Source organism: Aspergillus pseudonomiae (genome assembly GCF_009193645.1).
Source record: "Aspergillus pseudonomiae strain CBS 119388 unplaced genomic scaffold BDV37scaffold_33, whole genome shotgun sequence".
Lineage (NCBI taxonomy): Eukaryota > Fungi > Ascomycota > Eurotiomycetes > Eurotiales > Aspergillaceae > Aspergillus > Aspergillus pseudonomiae.
Window position 1 is genome coordinate 90,458 of NW_022476025.1, and position 20,902 is coordinate 111,359.

Consider the following 20,902-nt stretch of genomic DNA (forward strand, 5'->3'; position numbering starts at 1 on the left):
GTCTTGCAAGCCACATGCCTCTCCTCCCGTAGCGTGTGATGCACCCAGGCTTCTATCGTTCCCAAAACACTCTTTGTAAGCAAGGGATCAAGTTGAATCGTATGACATTGGCCGATAGAAAGAACGGAAGATGCTGCAAATGCTGACTGCATCAGGCGGGCTATCGGAATCCGGGAGCCCGGAGGCATCAGTGGACGGGATCCGAGGCTGGCGAGTAAGATCTTCTCTGAAATAGCCCATATGATGTTCTGGAAGCTCCTATTCATAAATTCGTATGCAAGCGACTAGTATATCGAAGTCAAGTGCACAACCCCCATCGTCTCTACCATCAGTACATCCTTCCGAACCCTCCCCAAGAACTTGAAATGTGGCGAGTCCCAACAGATGTCCCACAGGTCGCCGTACCGAATGGACTCAAGCTCGCGGAAGTGACCGTCGATACACCGTTGGATGAAGTGTTCAAACACTGGAAGGAAAGCGGCGGCGTCATCCTGAAGAACATGCTCACCACCGCGGAGGCGAAGCAGATCACCACAGAACTCGAGTCCCGCATCGGCTCCGTCCAACGAGGCTCCCGAGTTCCCCATCCCGACCTGGCAGCCTTCCACGGCACCAAAACCAAGCGTGCAGGCGACCTCATCAACCACAGCGCCACGTTTCGAGAGCGGATTCTTGAAAATGACTTCATCCACGCCATCTGCAAGCGCTGCTTCAGCGAAGGTGGGCATAACGGAGACTACTGGCTCTCGGCGGCGACAACGCTCAATGCTTCCGGACCGCAGCCCGGGCAGGTCTTGCATCGCGATCTCACCTCCTATCCACCATACGCCCAGCTCGGCCCTGATTGCACCGAACCACAGATCAACTTCCTCTTCGCCTTCTCCGACTTCAGGGATGAGAATGGCGCCACGCGCATCATCCCTGGGAGCAACAAGTGGCCCTTTGACCAACGCGGAAACATGAACCAGACAATCCCAGCCGAGATGAACACGGGTGACTGTCTACTGATCGGAGGGAAAGTCATCCATGCGATGGGCGAGAACAAAACGGAGATGGAACGGAAATGTATCCAGCTGACGGTCATCCCGAGTTTCCTGACTCCGTCGGAAGCACATCCTTTCATAATCAAGCTGGAAACCGTGAAGAAGTTGTCCAAGCGTGCGCAGCGATTCGTCGGGTTTAGATCGCAGTACCCTCGAGGCTCGCCAGGCTTATGGACCAAGGATTATATCGAATTGGCATTGCACTTGGGTTTGGATGATCTTCAGGGGGCTATGGAGGACTTGCAGGATGTGATCAACCAGCCGAAACAATGGGATACAATTGATTATGACAATGTTTGACAGTTGTATATAAAGTTACTCCGTACAATCTATTTGAATAATATATTATATTGGACAGTTTGCAAACGCTGTTCCGATGCGTTTTCGGGACTATTCCTCGAAGCGCTGATTTCCGAGGTCCTGCGACTTGAGATCGATCTCATCCACAAACAGCGAAGTCACCAATCCCAGTCCACTTAGCCCTGTCATCGTGTAAAAGATTGTCTGGAAACACTTGAGATAAATCTTCAGAACCTGGTCCAGCGTTCCAGAAGGGACATCTAGTGATCTTAGCTTCTCAATGAAAGAAACCGCATTGGCGACGTCCTCGAGAGGGGCCAGGGGGCCGCTAGGTTGGATTGTAGAGGAGGATATGCCTGTCGCGAAGACAGAGTTGAAAATGGTGGAAGAGATCGTGAGGCCGACAAGGCCTCCAAACATGCGAATGGTGAGCAATTGTCCGATCGCTAGGCCTGTGTCGTCGACATTTTTGACGCTGGCTTGTATGGGAAGAAGATTGAGACGCAGCAAGGAAATACCCATTCCCCAGAGGATGGGAAGTCCAAGACGCATGGATGACGACGATCCTACGTCGAACAGGGCCAGCAAACCGGTTCCCAGGGTGAGTATGATCCATGCCAGCCTTAGAATCCATACATATCCACCAAACAATGGAACCAGCATCATGGAGACCGCTGCGACTACCACACTGATAATGACGGTGGGTAGTAGGGAGACCGCTGCTAAAATGGCCGTTTCGAGTTGTACGGCTTGGTACAGCAAGGGTAAGTATTGCAAAAGCGAGACCAGAACCGCGCCATGGAGGAAGCCTCCGGCTAACGTCATGTTTGCAGTCTTCGAGTGGAAGAGTCGATGGGGCACAATAGGGGCTTCGGGTTTCGCTTCGTAGAAAGCAAATATGACCAGTACCGCCACCCCTAAGAACATTGGGAGGAGGGTCTGCCAGGAAGCCCATGGAAATAAGGAGCCAGCCCAACTGAGGGGTAAAACGAAGATCGTGATGCCGATGACGACCAACATCATACCAATCCAATCGAGGCGGTTCAAATTCTTGGCCAGCGATTCATCAAGGGGAACTGGTCGTAGCTTGAGGAAGAAGAACACCAGCGGCGTACCGATCCCTAGAAACGGCAAATTGATCCATCCAATCCATCTCCAGCTCGCATAGGTCGCGAACAGTGCACCAACCGTGGGCCCCATGATATTGCCAATCGCCATGGGAATCGCCATCAAGCCCAGGTATTTTGCGCGTTCCTGCAGCGTCGTCATATCTGCGAGAATCACCTCTGCCAGCACGTCAATTCCACCACCACCGAACCCTTGAAGGACACGGCCGACGATAATGGTGTTCATATTCTGGGCCACGGCAAAGACGATTGATCCGATGAAGAACAACGCCATGCATACGTAGAGAGGCGGTTTCCGACCGAACGCGGTGGAGATACTAGCCCACACCGGCTGCATGACAAGACCACATAGGGTGTAGGACAAGTTCGCCCAGAAGGACTCTAAACTCTCGCCCTGGAGATCAGCAGCTATGGTCTACGGACGAGGTTAGTCTTGGCACGATTCAGGACCGGATGAGAAATGGTGGTATCACTCACCGGAAGGGCAATCCCGAGAGCCGTGGCATCCAGCTGGAACACAAACATGCTGGCAGCGAGGCCGATGAAAGCGAGTTTAAACGACAGTGACTTCTTTGGGGTCCGCTGGATATCATCGTTGCCATTTCTCTCCACAGGAATTTCCGTCCCACCTATCTTCGGCTCAGTCTCAGTCTCTACCTTTGCTTGCTTTTCAGATACGGGCGCCGTATCTGACTCTTGTTGAACTGCGGGTGTCGATGTCTCGGTGGTGGCCCCCGTTCTGTCGTCAAACTGGGCCAGGCCCATTCTTGGCATGATAAGTGTATCACTTCCAGGCCACGTCGGGCTTAGGGCTCAAGATCAGAGACACACTCGCAAAAGTCGAATTCAAATTGTGACACCTGCTGACAGGGGTAGTCAACATAGGAATATGCTGAAGGTGAGAAAAAAAAAAAAAAAAAAAAAAAAAAAAAAAAAAAGGAAAAAAAAAAAAAAAAAAAAAAAAAAAAAAAGTCTATGGGAATGTCAGCCGCCTAAAAAAGCTAGACTGGGCGTGACCTCCTTTGTTCTCAGCGTGCGGATGCCGGATCAGAAATTCTTCCGCATCGCGGTGGTTGACATGACTCAGCAGGATCCTTGAAGTCACGTGTCATGGGGATGAAAGGAAGAACAATGACGGGGTGAACGAGTTACTCTGGACAGAGAGAGATCAAACTCTTCTCTCCAGCATCGGTGGATGAATCATGAGCCTCATGTTTTAGGCGGTCCACACGGGTTCCGATCCCCGAAGGCTCGGCCCGGCCAGTGGGGCAACCTTACAAGTCTCTATGGAGCTTGAGTACGGAGATCATGAAACACACCACGGTCAACCACCAGAATCGTCTTCGTGATCGATCCAGAGGCTCCTTTCCAGGCAACAGCTTGTCATGGTCTCTTTTCGTTTAGGGAAGGGACCTGCCCCTCCGCCGACCGTATCGACCGATACGATCATTCCCTTCCATTACTGGGATGATGACCACCATACACGAGGCCTTTCCTTCGACGTTACTTTCCGCTTCGATGACATCTTGGACCCTGAGAAGCTTCGACGTGCCCTCTCTCGGCTGCTAGAATTAGGAGGCTGGCGGAAACTCGGTGCTCGAATCCGCCGGAATGCAGAAGCGGGACTAGAATATCATGTTCCACAATGTTACGACGAGAAGCGCCCTGGCTTCGCATACTCCACCGTCGCGTTTGACATGAAAGTGGTGGATCATCCTCAAGCATCGCATTTAGCCCAGCCTCACCACCTGGATGCCGCTGGTCGCCCGTCTGTACTGGGCACTACCTATACATCCATGCCCGAGTTCAGATCCTTTATCCGGACTCCCGCTTTTCCCGACCGCCTGGAAGGTTGGCTTTGTTCAGACAGCCCCCAGCTCGGGGTTCGCATTATCACATTCCAAGACGCCACCCTGGTTACCGTCTCGTTCCTCCATAGCTTGATGGACATGATGGGACTTGATGCTGTCTTGGACGCCTGGGCTGCGGTGCTGCGCGGACGAGAAGATGAAGTGAAGCCCTTTGTGGGATTTTCCGACGATCCATTGGCTGGCCTCTCCGAGTCGAAGTCGGAACCGCTGCAAAAATACGTGTTCACCGACACGCTGCTCGTCGGGTGGGCATGGTTCTGGTTTGCAGTGCGGTATGTTCTGACGGTGGAGCTGTTTTGGCAGCGCCGGGAGGAGGAACGGGTGATTTTCTTGCCGGCAAAACACCTGCACCAGATGCGAGATAAGGCGATGGGGGAGCTCGCAGCGCGCGATGACGGCGACAGCGGCAAACCCCTTTTCGTTAGCGAGGGAGACATTCTATTTGCCTGGTGGACGCGAGTCGTCCTCCGAGCCGAAAGACCTCGCCCCAGCCGCACGGTGAACATGCGCAACACATATTGCTGCCGGTCAATCTTAGCAGACCTTGGCCACATCCCATCCGCTACCTGTGCCTTGGTCACTAATGCCGTCTTCGCAACTTTGACATTCCTTTCCGTTCGCCAGATCCTCGAAAGTCCTCTAAGCTTCACCGCATCGGAAATCCGCCGGTCTCTTATACAGCAGCGGAACGTCAAACAACTCCAAGCACTGGACACTATCCAACGAAATACTCTGGACAATGCACATCACCCAGCCCTATTCGGAAATTCTAGTATGTATACGGTAATGATATCCAATTGGGTCAAAGCAAAACTGTTTGAAGTTGACTTTTCTGCTGCCGTCGAAAGAGAGGGACTGGCACTGGACAAGCGAAGCAATCAGCTGGGCAGACCATCTTGTATCCAAGGAACTGGGACCAAAGGCTATGCCACACGAAACACAGGCGTGGTGATTGGAAAGGACGCTGCTGGGAACTTTTGGTTGTTGTACAGTCTGCGGAAAGGAGTCTGGTCGGCTGTAGAGCAACAGCTCCTGTCCATGGCTGATGAAGATGCCACATTGTCATCGAAGAAATATATATAGGGGCTAGCATATTTGTTCATATCTTAGAGACACTGAAATGTCAATAAAAGTGTGACTTGGCAAAGCTGAAATTAGATCGTAGGGGATATGCCCCGTAGGAGATTGCTAGACCTCTCATCGTGAGCTGTGACTACCATCTTCTCTACACATCCTCTCCCACCTCCTCCTCACCACCGGCACAACAAACCACCCCATCACCACACTCAGCAACGAATCGACGATCCCAAGCCCCCTCTTGGGACTCAGCCCGATCATGTTCGTAAACAAAAGATACCCGGACAACGAATCCTCACAGATAATAAAATCCCCTTTATCTACTCGCGCAACTACCCCCCGTGCGACTTCCTCTGAGGAAGGAAATTTCTTCTCCAGCTCCGCAAAAGTGGCGACATTGGTTCCCTGGATCCGCTTTGTGAGGTTGGGCTTGGTGTCCTGTTCGAGGACGAACCCAGGGGAGATGAAGTCGGCCGGGAATGCGATGTGGATTGTGTACGTGGTATGCGAGGAGTTGTGGCGGAGGACTTCGAAGCGAAGGGTGTCTGCTAGGGCTCGGACAGCGCTTTTGGCGGCTTCGAGATGGACGATGTTAGCCAGAAGAGGACAACCAACTCGAATCAACAGATCAAGATCATCGGCTTACGCGTATAAGCAACGCTCCCCGGTAACCCCAAGAAGGCGGCCGCACTGTTGACAAAAACAATCTTCCTGGTCGTGTGCCCCGTGGTGATGTTTGAGAAATCGCTGCCAGCAGATTTCTTATCGTTCTCAACCCAAATATCCAACATGGCCTTGGCAGCATACGCAGTGGAATAATAATTATTCTTCATGCAAGAATCGAGCTGCGTGGCTTGGAGATCGATGAAAAACCCGTTCTCCGCATGGTTGCCCCCGGCGGAACAATACAGGAGATCCGCTATTCGGGGTTGGGACCTGAATGCTTCCGAAACCTATGAGTTGGTTACGGGGTGCACTTCATTTGCATGTTGCAAGTCTCTCTGAACGTTGGGATTTCTCGGAATTGGAGCAACATACCGCAGAGGCATCCGCCATATTCACGGCGACGGCATTGATCTCTTGCCGACTCGCATCCATACAATTCCCGACTATCTCATTCTTCGCATCTTCCAGAGGCCCTGGCCGTCGCGCGAATATTGTGACATGGGCACCTGAACCTGGGTTCAGTGAAATTCTAGGTTATCGGGCTGGAGGGTGCACACAAACCACGCGCAGCCAGTATGTTGGAAATCGCTTTTCCCAATCCACCGGAACCACCCGTTACAAAGGCAGTCTGCGAATATGTCAGCCAGGTTAGTATCTGCAGAATACGTACATACCTTGCCTAAAAGATCCTGATTTGGTTTCATCCTTTCTTTCCCCTCCGAACTCTTCTATATTTGGTGTAAGCAGGTGAGGGAAGATTCCGCTGGGGCGCAATGGCACATTCAAACACCGTCCGTCTCGCAAGGTGAGGATCAAAAGCCCCATTCTGCCGATCCGCCCCAGCTCCATGGGAGGTATGAATCTTCAGGCTAGCAACGCCAGAGACCGCGAGGAGCCAGTCGGAGCCATCGCCGGCCTAACCAAGTGGGCGCTGATGACGGGTCCCGTGCCCGAAACGAGGGAAGTTCCGCAATATTACGCCTAGCTCTCTAACATCTTCAAATAAGGCTTATTCGCTCTGCCGGGATGGTCGAGCGGATAACGCGTTATCCTACCTTGCAAGTACTGCAACAGTGGGTTGCAGATCCCACCGTTCGTGTACTCGGTCTGACAGCAACTGAGTTACATCCTCCCTCTCTCTCCTTCAAGGGGGTTTATTCGGTTCCACCTAGTCTCTCTCTCTCTCTCTCTCTCTCTCTCCCCAATATAGTCCAAACTTACCCCTCCGTTATCGTCTCAAACTACACAGTTAACCCCGCATATATGCAGTACGCAACCACCACAAGAACCCAAGCGACAAACATGTCATTTAGCGCCTCTTTTATTGGTTAGAATGTCAATACGAAGGTTACTGCGTTAGCGCAGTCAGGACATTGGATGCGACACTAGGCAAGGGGTAGTCAAACCTTGCTAGAGATTAGTTTTAGTACCTCCTTTCACCTCCCTCTGTTTCGATTGGGGGGCTGTGCTCGGAACCAAAGCCCTAATGATCGACGGAAGAGGAAAGTTGATGGGCTGGATTCAGCCGAACCTCGACCACAATATATTTATCCGGTGGTCCCACTAGACCAGTGGGTAATTTCTTCAACGCCTTCCATGTCCTTCATTTGGTTTCGACCAATTGTCACTGTTTTTATTCGGCTGCTATGGAAAAAGGAGAATAGATAAGAAATAGATTACCTTGATACTCCTGCAATCTAATATCTCAGTGCATGAATCCCAACCGTGCATCCAATGAAAGACGAGCAGCAAATCCCAAACGGGAAGGAGTATATACCATCCATGGATCGTATGGTCTTGGGTAACAGGCTGATGTGATTCTGACTTGAGTTGGGGACATCGAATCATCACTCTCCATTGGTGGGCCATGGTGGTTGCTGTGCATGGTTGGCCTTAGACCCTTATGATACTGTGTCGTTGGTGATGTTCAAGCGCATCCCCGCTACCAATGCACGTCAGCATGCCGAAAGGATGGGGACGGATGTAACGGCTGGCAAACGGAGCCTTACTCTATTCCTCCATTCCTCCATCTCCCCTATAAAGGCTTTTGCCCGCGATCATTGTAAGATGTTAAGCTGTGCAGTAGACTCGATCGTGACCGATCCTGAGGAGAATCAAAGATTGACGCAGCCTACGACGGTTTGCTGGCAAAACTGTGAACATGGCTAAGGAGGTTCCTAGGGACGAGTACACAGGTAAGTGCCCAGAGCCTCCCATCCACGGCTCCACAAGCAAGGAAAATAACCAATCCCTGTGAGCAGTATGTGACCAATGCCGGACCAGGAAGATACGCTGCAGTCGAGAAAGGCCTTCCTGCAGGAATTGTGACCGCCTGGGCTTGCAATGTGAGTGGTCTGGTCAAGGCAAAAAGTGCAACCAAACAACCCTTCTGTATGTACTGCGTCACGATTGTCCACATGAATGTTCCGAGCTCATTTTCCATAGAAGCCATACAATTTTGGGCATGGGTAGTCGCCTTCAACAGCTCGAGGTAAGCGAACCGCAGTCCCATTGACGTCTACAGTAGACGGGGCTCTCAATGACATGCGTTTCAAGGCTTCATTGGCAGACACTCAACGGTCCTTGAAGCGACTTTTCGAGGAGTCATCGACTGGTTCACCTTCCTCAAAACGCCCGGCCAGCCCACCGAGACCTACACCGCAATTGACTCCCCAGCGCTTCCCGGACACGTTGAAATCACCCGGATTCACGAGGCCGCTTGGTCGTTGCCTCTTGGACCAAAACAGCGACGAAAGATGGTTTGGCCCGACGTCTCTGGAATCGCTAATGCTCAAGATCAAGGATGAGCTCTTTGACAGCGCGGATATCGAAAGACACACCGTGAAGGAGTCCGTGCTGCAAGCACAACGCAAGATTGATCTTCTAGTCGGTCAGGGAGAGGAGATGCCCATCGGGGAAAAGTCACCGCCCACAACGCCTCCCTTTGCCATTCTGGACGCCATGATCGAGCCATACTTTACAACAACCAATGAACATTTTCCCATCTGGACAAAGAAAAGGTTCGCTCAAATGGCAACTACCTTGCGGCAATCAATACCGTCCGAACGGAACCTGGCTTCTATCGTCTGCTGCAACAGCCTCATCCTCATGGCCATGTCAGCGGACTCCCTAAGCTCCCACCAGCGGGACTCAATACAATCCAGCCACACGCGCAAGTCGTCGTCAATCGACTTTGACCTCATTGCGGGCTTTCTGACCAACGCAAAGCGCGCTATCAACCACATTGACCAACTTGTCTCGCCGCACCTCATCAATGTGCAGGCACTCTTATCGCTGGTACGTCTCCGACTAGTAGCCGCCTTGCCTGGTGGCATTGAATCGCTGACAACAACAAGCACATAGTCGCGCAAGTGTACCTCTCGACAGGCCTATCCGAGACGCTGTTTGCTCTAGCCACCCGATGTGCCAAGTCCATCGGCATTCACCAATGGGACACCTTTCACGGTCAACTGAGCGAGGAGGACATCAAAGAAAGACAAAACATTTCGTACTGCTTATACGTTCTGGATAAGGCTGTTTGCTGGACGGCTGGATCATCTCCCAGTATACCAGTCTCCGAGGTCCGTTTCGACCCCTGCCTGGTGCCTTCTGAAAACGATATCCCATCCTGCCTTGTTGCAAAGGCCGAGATGGCTAGGATAGAAGAGAGCGTCTACTTGGAGATATACGCTGTCCACGTGCAGGCGAGAAATGAGGACCAGGTCAAGGGATTTGCAGCAATGATTTTGTCAAGACTGCAAGACTGTCTGACCCAGTCGGGAGTTGACTTGGACCAGATCCAAAAATTCTCAGGAGGCTCCGCTTCGAATCTCCAGTTGGCAATCAAATACCTTTCTATTCAGCTGCTTCTCATTTGGCCCCACAAGCACCATCCCGATCCGATCTTCCAACGGGCTCTCGAGGTTGCTAGGATGTGTTTGAAACTCTTGTTACGGCTGTGGCATTCCCCGCCGGATCAAGGGAGCCAGGCTGTTTTCTCCTTGTGAGTACCGGTACCTTTCTAGCTGCCTTCTCTAGACGGCTAGGACTGACCATTCGGTTCCGATATAGCTTCCTCGCTTCACTTCCCTCACTCTATCTTTACGAAGTAATGTCATCCATCATCTGCGGCCGGGGGTCAAATTGTGACATCGATATGCTCCAAGAATTTGTTGAGATGCTCCAAACCATTACCGACTTCCGGGCAGAAGCCTCATACAATCGACGGCTGTACCAGCTGTCACTGATTGTCACCGACGTGATAAAGGCCAGGCAAGCCCAAAACAAACGGCAGAAGTCGACCTCAGAAGGACCAACAAATGCTTATTTGATGTCAGAGCTACTCTCGCCCCCAACAAGCGGTTACAACTACGTGAATTCAGAGATTCAAGAAACCTATGATTCACGTTTCCACGGTGCCGTTTTCCAAGACCCAGATAGTTCTTTTGCCTCGATGAGCCCAATCAACTCCACAAGCGGCGAGTTAGCTCAAGGCTCAGATGAGTTTTTGCCGCAATTGAGGAGCTACGCGAAGACGGCTCCCGGGAACGAAAGCTTCAATTCTTTGGCAATGGAAGCCTTGGGAGAGTCGGTTCATTTTTGGAAGGACGTTAATTAAGTACCAGGATCAATATGAAGTCTGTCCGCTGCGAGTTGGTGAGAGTTTGACTTGTATATCAAGACGAATGCTTTGCTGCCTAAAATGATATGTAGGCGCCGAAAACAGCTGGCAGCGAAAAAAAAAAAAGTATGAAACGACAACCAATGAAGTCTATTACCAGAGAGTAGTCGCGCACAATCGAATATTTTCCCATAGACCATCCGCCTAAAATGGGCCTCAGAGCTCTCTGCTCCCATGTTAGTCATACACTGATGTCAAGTAACCATCTGACAAGTCGACCGCGGAGACGGCGCCCGAGCCCCGGTAGCGTAAGGGGTTTCAAGGCTTGGTTGCCGTAGAAGTGACACTAGGGAAAGGTAACGCTGCGTGTAGGGTGCGGCAGCAAGGGTCAAGCGTAAACCAAAGCCGGCGGTCAGCGAGTTGACCCCGCTAGATAATTGAAGTAAGGGTAGCCTCTGCGAGAAAACGAAGCCGCAGTTCTTCTGTCACACCGTTACTTCGAGACCCAACGGTTATTATGGGGCGTATCAACGATTACTTTGGTGTCCTTTACCTCGGCATAGCCGTTGGCATCTACGTCAGGCCAGAATACGCCATCTTCGGCTCCCGAATCGCAACAATTGTCGTTCTACTTACGGGAATCACCATATCAAAGCTGGTCTATCAGCTATTTGTCTACCCTGAGTTTTTCACGCCATTCAAACACTTTCCCACTCCATCGGTAAGTCATCACATCCTCTGTTGCCAAAGTTAACTCCGACTTAACAGCATCTAGAATCGGCACTGGCTCACGGGCAATACGGGTAGTCTGCTCGTCGACACCCCCCATGCGCTGATGAAGGAGTGGGCCAAGACCATCCCCAACGATGGAATTATTCGTTACTACATTGTGGGAAACATGGAAAGGCTCACGATAACCAGCCCTGCTGTCCTAAGCGAACTTTTGGTGAGCAAGGGTTACGAGTTCGCAAAGCCCTTGGTGATACAGCAAACATTGAGGCGTGTGCTGGGCAATGGCATCCTCATTGCTGAAGGTGAGGAGCATAAGGTGAGAGCCACGCAATTTACATGCAATTTCGGATCTCACTTTTGTTTCGCATCTTACAATCATTCGTGCAGTTTCAACGTAAGAATCTTAAGCCCGCTTTTGCGTACCGCCATGTCAAGGATCTCTATCCTGTCTTCTGGTCTAAGGGCACGGAGATGGCGAGGTTGATTCGAAAGGATCTGCAGACCAGAAAGACCCCTGAAGATAATACAGTGCGAGTGGGAACCTGGGCCAGTCGATCCTCGCTAGACATCATTGGTTTGGCGGGCATGGGCAGGGATTTTGACTCCTTGCGCGACCCCGAAAACAGTCTTAGCCAATCTTACGAAATGATCTTCGCCACGCCAGGCTTGGGAACCAAGATTCTTTTTATACTTGGATTGCTACTGGGGAATACCACATGGCTAGCAAAGCTACCCACCAAGCACAATAACCTCATTAACACAGGCTGCCGCAATATCCGTGATGCCACGCTGCGGATGATTCGCGAGCAGAAGATCAAGATGGAAGATCCAAATGCAGAGGCCCAGGTCGACATTATTTCCGTCGCACTGCGAAGTGGCAAATTTGATGATGAGAGTCTCGTCGACCAGTTGATGACCTTCCTAGGTGCCGGCCACGAGACGACCGCCGGGGCTCTCCAATGGGCTATATATGCGCTTTGCAAGCACCCAGATGTCCAGGCCCGCCTGCGCGACGAAGTCCGCGCCAACCTGCCGCCAATTGACGTTGAACACCCCGGCCTAATCGACGCTGCCACCATTGATAGCCTCCCATATTTGAATGCTGTCTGCAATGAAGTCATTCGCTTTCACCCGTCTGTGCCAAACACCGTCCGTGTGGCACTACAGGACACCACCCTGATGGGGAAACCTATTCCTAAGGGTACGCAAGTCGTTATTTCGCCGGAACTTGTTAACCATATGCCGTCGCTGTGGGGGGCGGACGCGGAGCAATTTAACCCAGATCGATGGATGGGGCCCGGTAAGGCCAACACTGGTGGCGCATCCAGCAACTATGCGTTCCTGAGCTTCCTTCATGGTCCGCGCAGTTGTATTGGGCAGGGATTCGCCAAAGCGGAACTAGCATGTCTCCTAGCTACGGTGGTTGGTAGCTTTGAGTTCGAATTGAAGTACCCCGACGCTCCCCTGGAGGTGCGAGAGGGAGCGACTATTGCACCGAAGGACGGCGTCCTGGCCAAATTTACTCCATTGAAAGGATGGTGAAATGAATGAGGGATCCTTCTGCATTCTTCTACTTCCCTCTAGGTTTCCTTTGGCGATTAGACTTTAATGGGTTGGCGCAAGTCATGTGCATTTTTGACTATGCACGTCTAGGAGTATATTGAGATATACAACACTTACCCAATTGTTCGTCATAGGAAGAGTAACACATCACCTATCGGTGTAGGCAAGAAGAACACGACCGAGCAGTAGGGCCGGAATGAAGGCAGGGGTATGGCGAATGCGGCCGCGGGTCTAATGCAAAGGGGAGCGGGATCCGGCGCCCCGCCACGGAACACGAGCCTCAAGTCTTTGCCTCGTAATCTTTAATGTCATCGTCTAAGTGTATCGGTTTCCTGAAAGGGCTTAGATGGGGGGGTGTAAGATTTATAGATTGGCGATCTCCAACACGCCCCGCTCGGGGGCTGTTGACATCACTGGAATTTAAAACGGTGGTAATTCTATGACCGGATCCTTGCAGAAAGATAACCAAAGACCCTATCTACACCACACTCTCCAAATTCTTTGGGTTCGAGCTTTATGCATCATGACGCGTGAATTGATCTTCATCACCGGTGCAACAGGCTTCATTGGCAGTGTCACCGCCATCGCAGCACTCAAAGCAGGATACCATTTGCGGATCTGTCTTCGAAAGCCCTCCGACAGGCTACAGGCTCTGCTGTCGGGATATAGCGAACAAGTGGCATTCGTTACGGTTCCTGATTTGACAGAGCCAGCAGCATTCAAAGGAGAGCTGGACGGAGCTGACTATGTCATCCATCTTGCACATCCTCTCCCCAGTGGAACAGATAAGGAGTACTATTTCACCCCAGCTGTGAAAACAACGACCGCCTTGCTCAAAGAGGCTGCTCGAGTGCCCAGCATCAAGAAAGTTGTGATAACCTCATCGATTGCAGCCCTGATGCCACTTGACGGAATACCGCCCGGTAGCGTCGTTAAAGGTGAGCCTTTTTTGGAGTTCCCGGGCTACCTATATCGTGCCTAGTCTGACATCATCCCAGAGGACAATGACTGGGACTTTGATATAGATGAAATGGAAGACTTCAAAGCCTCCAATGACCCACGAGGAATACCCATGCGGCTGTACCATGCATCTAAATTGCTTGCCAACAGAACCGCATGTGAGTTCCGCAAAATCGAAAAGCCGCACTATGCCTTGGTAACGCTCCATCCTGTGTTTGTGTATGGACCAAACCCCCTACAGACAGCTGCCGAGGAGATTGAGGAATCCTCAAACGGACTTCTCTGGTATGCTATAATGACAGGCACCCCTCATCATTCTTATTCCCAGGTTCCCGGTGTGCATATTGACGATGTCGTCGATGCACACCTCAAGGCCCTGGATCCAGCCATCCCGGACGGGTCGAGGTATCTGCTTTCGGGGAAGGGCACGACCTGGAAAGAAGTAGCGGATATCATTCAGCAGAACTATCCAAGCCTTGGGGCACAGATCACCCCACACATTGAGGAAGAGTTCCTCTCAACGGACAGTAGCAAAGCAGAAACAGAGTTGGGGATTGAATGGCGCTCTTGGGGCCAGATGGTGCGGGATGTGGTGGACCAACAACTATCATTTGTGAAAGGCTGAGAACTTGGAAATTATCTATCATGAGAGGGCAGGACTTCAGCCGGTTTCTAAAACCTCCCTGAACTGATACGGGATGAGTTGGGGGGAATCGAGTCACACTTTTGTACCAATAAGTGCAGGCAAAAGTTGGCTTTCTACTGGGTCCACCATGAAGTAACCGTACACCAGAAAGATTTGTCTTCGTTTACTTACTCTGCAACCCATTTGCCCGGGTAGAATAGAATCGATCATTTCATCAACGTAGTGCCGTATTAAACCTGTAACCAATGCTACCACGTCCTCATCACGAGAGGTGTTCACCGACGGAAGATCTCACACGAGGAACGGATTTGTTCAATGTGCTCACAGTCTTTTAAGAATGTGGAGTACCTGGCCTGGCATTTATGACTATACACCTAAGAGAGGCCGTTGACCAGCGAGGTGTGTGGCAAGGTCTGCGTCAGACAGTACGCCTGACCTATGTATGGGGGTTAGGATGAATGACCGAGCGCAGTTAATTAGTACTCAATATGGACTTTATATTACAGTATTCGAGATTGCAACACGTTAAATACTTAGTGGAATATATAAACAGATAAGCATAATGGTATTACAGTGGGAGGTACCACCGCCGATAGCGCTAATGAGCACCAGAGTCCGTTGATGGAGCCACCTGACGTGCAATAGCCCTTGGCTTCTAATATCGGACAGACAGGGGGATTTTGACCGAGAGTTGTGGTTAACGGGAATGGGATTCTGACCTCGATACGCTGAATCAGTTAATATTTGAATCGACGCAGATGCACCTGGGCCAATATTTCAGTCTGGCCCCTCTCTTTCCGAGTTCTTTGCAAGTGATCATCTCCACGCTGAAAGGCATTAGAGTGATGAACCCTGGTACAGTAACTTAATCTATTCTTATACACAGTAGTAAGACCCCTACAGATCCGAGAATGGTTGAAATGCTCTACGCCTCGGTCATAATTCTTGTAGCGCCTCCAGATGATATATAGATCCCGAGTACCGGAGTGCATGTATGGATATATATTTTGACCTGAGTGAGAGAAAAGGTACTAAGGCTCAACCAACATACTCCCATTACTGAATATGGTTGGAAATCCGGTATAATAGAGAAAAGAAGTGTATTGGCTGCTAGAAGACGGAGCCAAAGTCGAATAATAGATATATCAAAGTGACATCGCTATGCAAATGAAAACAAAACACAAGCAATCTTATCAGCCGTCAAACCCAGCCCTCCTCATGATTACATAAAAAGCACAATCTCTCCCCGGTCATTTCTCTTGATGCGCAGTGTACGCCAAAGGTCTTTCTCGTCTTCACCTCTCTGCTCGTGGTCAGCACGGCTGCGCCCTTGCTCACGACCTCGGTCGTCATCAAATTCGTCGGTGAAGTCACGATGGAAGCGCTTCAAGACCTTGTTCACAGAGAATCCTCGCTGGCTTTCGGGACCCTTGGTCACCAATGACAAGAAGTGAGAAGCCATCTGTCGCTGTAGGTCACTAGGAATGTTCGGCTGCCCATAGACCACGACCTGGCGGCCGTCATCCCCGCGTGGGGACTCGGTGCGGGAACCGTTGACATATTCGATCTGCTTGAGACGCTGAGACGGCCGACCATCCATCTGGGCGCTACTCTTGCGCTTAGACTTGTGCGAATCAGATGCCACACGGTTCGACTTCCTGGGTCGTATATCACCATCATCTGATGAGCCACGCTTGCTTTCCGCAGGGCCTCCAAACATGGAAGATACAAGGCGCTCAGCACGGTTCTTCATCGAGATGCCCAAGCCGGCATCAGAGCCATCCTTGTCATCACGACGAGTACGCTTGATGGGAGATGAAGGGTCCTGGTAACGCCGGCGAGGATGATCGGCGTGATCATTCTCAGATTCCAAGGACGGGGATCGAAGCATCCGACTCAAACCACCTGTTAACCCGGAGTGATTTAGCATGGGCGTGCCTGGGTGGTTCACAACGCTAGATGGTGCTTCCATCATAGGGGTATCGGCGTCTTCAAGTTCCTGGTCTTCATTGTGGCGCTTTCGCTTCTTCTCACTGGTGACGGCGCCCGTCTCAGTCTTGCGTGAACGATCCTTCTTCTTTTTCGGCGCCGGGGTCATAAATTCCATGGAAGCGTTCGCGGCTTTACTTGGGTATGCCGATGGTGGAATAGGACCGGAGCCGTAAGAATACCCATTTTCCTCGTATGGCAGATCATACTGCTTATCCTCATCCGCGCCGCCGGGTTCGTAGTGGGCCAGCGCCTTACTGGCTTCAAAAACAGAAGGGGCGTGATCAACCATTTGCATCTGTTCCTTGGGCTGATTGAGTGAGACTTTAGATGCGTTCGGCGTCTTCTCAGCAACTAGGAAGTCGAATACATTGACCTGTTTAGAATCGTCTCTCTGAGGAGTCCCCGACGTGACGGGAGGAGTAGGGGCGGTGGGTAGCGCGGATATGTTCTCCTTCGACTTGTCGGACTCAGGAGCGTCCTCGACGTATGGTGCTCGGTGACCATTAGTAGTAGGCTTCGCGTTCTGCTTTGGATCGTTCTTGCCTTTTTGGTTCCTTTGGTTCTTCGCTTGTTTCGGCTTATATAGAGCGCCCTCATACTTCTGAGCCTCGGTCATGCATGACTTAAGTCAAGTTAGCATCGACCAATCAATGATAGTACGTTGTTTAATAAGTAGTGGTTATCAAGAAGCCCCTCGCCGTTGACGCCTACCCGATACCCCTGCGACAAGCTGTAAAGCAAAGATGCTATGTGATCGCACTGAGAACCAGTAGTGCGCTCAAGACGGCGAGGGCGATCGAGTAGCATCGGACTGATAGGTAGGGCACTTTAGGAAAAGAAAATCATATCCATACCGTATGTGATCTATAGCTGGTGCCCTGGAAATGGACCATACAGTCAATGCAGGTGAAGGATGCGCCGCGACATTGGTTGCGATGAGGATCGAGCTTCTTCTTGGTGAGAATATCACCGCAAGCCTAAAGTTAAGAGGGAAAGGTTAGCAAACACCGTCCATTTAAGGTTCGTCCATAACATCTGGACATCCGAGAACGAATAAATGTCTTGTCCAACTCACCTCGCATGAGAACGACACCATTTTGAGCCCCGCTATATAATCCACTTATAAGATGGCAGCACAGTTACTGGTGGGTACTATAACCCAAGCAACAAAGTAAAAGTGGAATAAAGAAAAATACTTGGCAAGCACGCTGTCTAGCGCTGCGAAATACCAGGCACAAGAATCAGTTACGCGATCAGCTATTTGCGACTGATAAAGATTGTCGCGCAGCGTGGCAGGATGAGCCGAAAGCAAAAATGACTGCCAACCCTTTCGTTGTCGGGAGTAACAACACGAAGAATGCAAGCTATTTCCAATAGGAACAAAGGGTATAAAGATCGCACAGCGCGATTATCAAAGGCAAGGCGCTTGAAAAGTTGGACACTCTGCTGCGTTTCTTTCTGTTGATCTTTGACTGCGTTTGTCTTTATCTTTTCTGGCGCGCGCATTTAAAAAAAAAAAAAAAAAAAGCGGAAAGGTTCCAAACACTGAGTGGCGCTAATACTATTTTAGTAATATAGATAGGCACCTATCTGTGTTGCCTTGAAAACCAGGCAAACATCCCCACAAGAGGACAACAGCGATTTCAATACTTAGTAGAAGCTTATGGAAAGGAACAAAGAAGATAAAAGTTTCAGGAGATTGAAAACAACTGCGGCGTATATACACCACAAAACTCTAGGGGGCTATTTGTACATTCGCTTCTGTGCAGTGCTTCGGATTGGTCTGAGCACGATCCCAAGATTAGATACATATATTGCGGTCAGGGAGAGCCAGGATCCCCACGCACCATGATATGATGATCTGTTGATCGCGGCTTCAAAGGGGTGTGTGTGGCGCCTGTACATCCAGCAATCAGCGTGAACTTGTCAGGAGACTCGCTCTGATTCCAATATGGAGGCGGGCGAGCCATTCAGCGCCCACCGTCGCCTTTCAGCTTGCCAGTTAGCGTAGCGCTTATGGAGGGGCTATGCAGTTCGACAGAGAATAAGGCTTCGGGCACGGATTCTCGAGGCCATGTCGATAATAATAACAAGAAAGCTGTTTCGTATGGTCGGGGCCCATCCATCTCTGACAAGACGACGACTGGCCTAGTCGAATTAACTTTATCTACTGGCTCTAGGTCCCGCGCCTTGTATCCCATGAGATCGAGAATACCGACAACGCCTATAATTACGATGGGAGGCCAATGTTTCGCTTTTCCTGGGGATAGTTTCATGATCTCGTATACGGCAGAACCCCGCACTTTGACCATTCCAGGCGCCAAACTGTGCTGTAGTCCGTCGTACTGTCATAGACGCGAACGGAAGGGGTCATTGAGAAGATAGACCCATGTTCCCATAAATGTACAATAGTGTGGTAGTATGAACCAAAAAGAAGCTTTCGGCAAAGAATAGTGGCCCATCCGGTTGAAGGCTACACTAGAGCTGCAGTTGCGCGCATGACTGCATCGGAGTACTACCTGTGACTGGTGCGGCTGACCAACAATTGGACAGTGCGTCTGATCGCTGGGATGTTACGCAGTGATGTAGAAGGTCCTTCTACAATCAAGCATCCGCTGTGTTGACAAGCACCACCTGAGCTCCCCTCAGCAAGGCACTCGAGTACATCTTTTGGATTCAATCCACTCTCCGGACGGTATATATGTACTGAGTATTATCTGGCTCCAGTATACTCCCAACGAACCCGCGCAGGTAAAGTATGATCGAAGTAGTTTACAACATAGTATCTAGAAATTAGTTTCGAGACTAAAATCTCGAGAAACACTGCATAAGACTCAGCCCTGTGTAGTTCTGAATCTGTTGTCAGTCTAACATTATAGAGAGGTGTGGGGCGGAGTAAGGGGGAAAACCCACGGTTCCTTGGAGATCTCAAAGCGCTGACTATTCGCAATATCGTCGCTTTCTTTGGAGTCAGTATGGCTTCTACTCTTGAGCTCCTCGTTCTCGTCTTCGGTTTCTTCGTCCTTGGCGCAGCCGCAGTCGTAGAAGTCGCCGATCTTATTGCAGTCAAAAATAGGTTTTTTGAGCATGGTATTGACCTCGTTGTGGATAAAGCAACCCCATCCCGATGCAGCGTTGCGTGACGACACTTGCGGAGGATACTTCTTCAAGTGACCTTGGAAATGAGAGGCGCATTCGCCACTGATTTACGGTTAGTGTCATCAGATATGCAATCTGACGCGGAAGGTATATACCATGGATATAATCGCGCAAATAAATAAATGAATGAGCGCAAAGTTTCTTGTTGCTCCTCCGTCGGATCTTCTGGATATCGTGCCAGCATAGTATGGAAATACTTCCACGTAGCGCGCCCTAATTCCGCCCTAGCATTTCCCCATGCAATCAGTATAGGTTCAGATCCCACCAGACCAAAGTGTGTGTGACATACTTAGCCGTCTCATTGCCCAGCTTCGGCATCACCACCTCGCCTTTTACCATATCATCCTTTGTCAATGTTGAATGAGACTGTTTCTCCAGGTGACCAGGGGCTCGGATCGCGGGGCTCGGTGGGCCTTGAGGCCGGACGAAGAAGACAAAGAGAAGGAAGATTGAGACCGTAGTGCCAAGTAGTATTCGCCTTGTGATATGGCGGTTCGCCATGTTTGAAACGAGGAGCTTGATGTGAGGTAGCAACCGTCAATCGGGGGTATGGGCCAATGGATTGGAATTCCAACGGAGGTTGAGATAGTATTTCTCGAGTCAGGCTTGGTCTTAGTTCAAATGATCGGAGCTAGATTCGGATAAATGAAATTAACATTAAGGAGAGACTTGGGCAAAAAAAGTTGGCCAGAGAATTGTGGTTTTACTCCGATCTCCCTGCATGAGAGTATCCTTTGTTCCGAAGATCAGTCCACGTGTAGATAACACACACTGTTTCACTTGTATTGCTTAGTCATAAAGCCCTCAATGCAGGAATCAATATCTATTCCAGGTATTGTGCAGGAGTTATTCACATTTAAGAACTGTGTCATCATGTGGACATTGAAAACCATGCCGATAGAAGTTGCATTGAGCATATAGATAATGTATGCCAAGCAGCCAGTAGGAATGTAAATGTGGAGATCTATTTGATGGCGTATCTTCAGCGCCACACTGATACTACTGATAAACAGTCACAACTACAATAGATGCAGCTTTCCACCACCAACAAGTCGGTATATGAGCTGAAGCAGAAATTAACAAGGGGACTCTTCTCAGCTTGGAACCATGGCTGACTAGCAGGAAAGGAAGATGTATGGACAGAC

At 50.4% G+C, this 20,902-nt stretch overlaps 9 protein-coding genes across 9 annotated transcripts; 5 read left to right on the top strand and 4 right to left on the bottom strand.

Annotated features, from left to right (window-relative positions):
• Positions 1–190: 190 nt before the first annotated feature.
• Positions 191–1,388, top strand: BDV37DRAFT_118014 (monooxygenase sphC). The gene has a single exon (XM_032078529.1). It carries the CDS (start codon positions 366–368, stop codon positions 1,341–1,343), a length of 978 nt encoding a protein of 325 aa, XP_031941384.1. The 5' UTR covers positions 191–365; the 3' UTR covers positions 1,344–1,388.
• Positions 1,389–3,358, bottom strand: BDV37DRAFT_118013 (MFS-type transporter sphD). The gene is made up of 2 exons (XM_032078528.1): positions 2,948–3,358; positions 1,389–2,885 (listed from the first exon to the last, which is right to left on the bottom strand). Exons 1-2 carry the CDS (start codon positions 3,242–3,244, stop codon positions 1,434–1,436), a joined length of 1,749 nt encoding a protein of 582 aa, XP_031941385.1. The 5' UTR covers positions 3,245–3,358; the 3' UTR covers positions 1,389–1,433.
• Positions 3,359–3,595: 237 nt separating this feature from the next.
• BDV37DRAFT_248120 (acetyltransferase sphE) lies at positions 3,596–5,487 on the top strand. The gene has a single exon (XM_032081960.1). It carries the CDS (start codon positions 3,856–3,858, stop codon positions 5,422–5,424), a length of 1,569 nt encoding a protein of 522 aa, XP_031941386.1. The 5' UTR covers positions 3,596–3,855; the 3' UTR covers positions 5,425–5,487.
• Positions 5,488–5,538: 51 nt separating this feature from the next.
• On the bottom strand, positions 5,539–6,788 carry BDV37DRAFT_283115 (putative short chain dehydrogenase/ reductase; the record flags this gene model as incomplete). The annotated part of the gene is made up of 5 exons (XM_032087220.1): positions 5,539–5,993; positions 6,065–6,371; positions 6,457–6,590; positions 6,646–6,712; positions 6,759–6,788. The coding sequence occupies 5 exons, from the start codon at positions 6,786–6,788 to the stop codon at positions 5,539–5,541; spliced, it is 993 nt and encodes a 330-aa protein (XP_031941387.1).
• A 1,457-nt stretch (positions 6,789–8,245) lies between these two features.
• BDV37DRAFT_271601 (transcription factor sphG) lies at positions 8,246–10,702 on the top strand (the record flags this gene model as incomplete). Its single annotated transcript, XM_032084742.1, has 4 exons — positions 8,246–8,279; positions 8,654–9,381; positions 9,441–10,087; positions 10,156–10,702. The coding sequence occupies 4 exons, from the start codon at positions 8,246–8,248 to the stop codon at positions 10,700–10,702; spliced, it is 1,956 nt and encodes a 651-aa protein (XP_031941388.1).
• Positions 10,703–11,222: 520 nt separating this feature from the next.
• BDV37DRAFT_294132 (cytochrome P450 monooxygenase sphH) lies at positions 11,223–12,979 on the top strand (the record flags this gene model as incomplete). The annotated part of the gene is made up of 3 exons (XM_032089579.1): positions 11,223–11,426; positions 11,481–11,753; positions 11,825–12,979. 3 exons carry the CDS (start codon positions 11,223–11,225, stop codon positions 12,977–12,979), a joined length of 1,632 nt encoding a protein of 543 aa, XP_031941389.1.
• Positions 12,980–13,523: 544 nt separating this feature from the next.
• Positions 13,524–14,585, top strand: BDV37DRAFT_283118 (ketoreductase sphI; the record flags this gene model as incomplete). Its single annotated transcript, XM_032087221.1, has 2 exons — positions 13,524–13,938; positions 13,999–14,585. The coding sequence occupies 2 exons, from the start codon at positions 13,524–13,526 to the stop codon at positions 14,583–14,585; spliced, it is 1,002 nt and encodes a 333-aa protein (XP_031941390.1).
• A 1,049-nt stretch (positions 14,586–15,634) lies between these two features.
• Positions 15,635–18,075, bottom strand: BDV37DRAFT_248125 (uncharacterized protein). Its single transcript, XM_032081961.1, has 3 exons — positions 17,674–18,075; positions 17,453–17,575; positions 15,635–17,220 (listed from the first exon to the last, which is right to left on the bottom strand). Exons 1-3 carry the CDS (start codon positions 17,692–17,694, stop codon positions 15,829–15,831), a joined length of 1,536 nt encoding a protein of 511 aa, XP_031941391.1. The 5' UTR covers positions 17,695–18,075; the 3' UTR covers positions 15,635–15,828.
• Positions 18,076–19,432: 1,357 nt separating this feature from the next.
• BDV37DRAFT_283120 (flavin-linked sulfhydryl oxidase ERV2) lies at positions 19,433–20,258 on the bottom strand (the record flags this gene model as incomplete). Its single annotated transcript, XM_032087222.1, has 4 exons — positions 19,433–19,448; positions 19,512–19,799; positions 19,853–19,981; positions 20,047–20,258. The coding sequence occupies 4 exons, from the start codon at positions 20,256–20,258 to the stop codon at positions 19,433–19,435; spliced, it is 645 nt and encodes a 214-aa protein (XP_031941392.1).
• Positions 20,259–20,902: the final 644 nt, after the last annotated feature.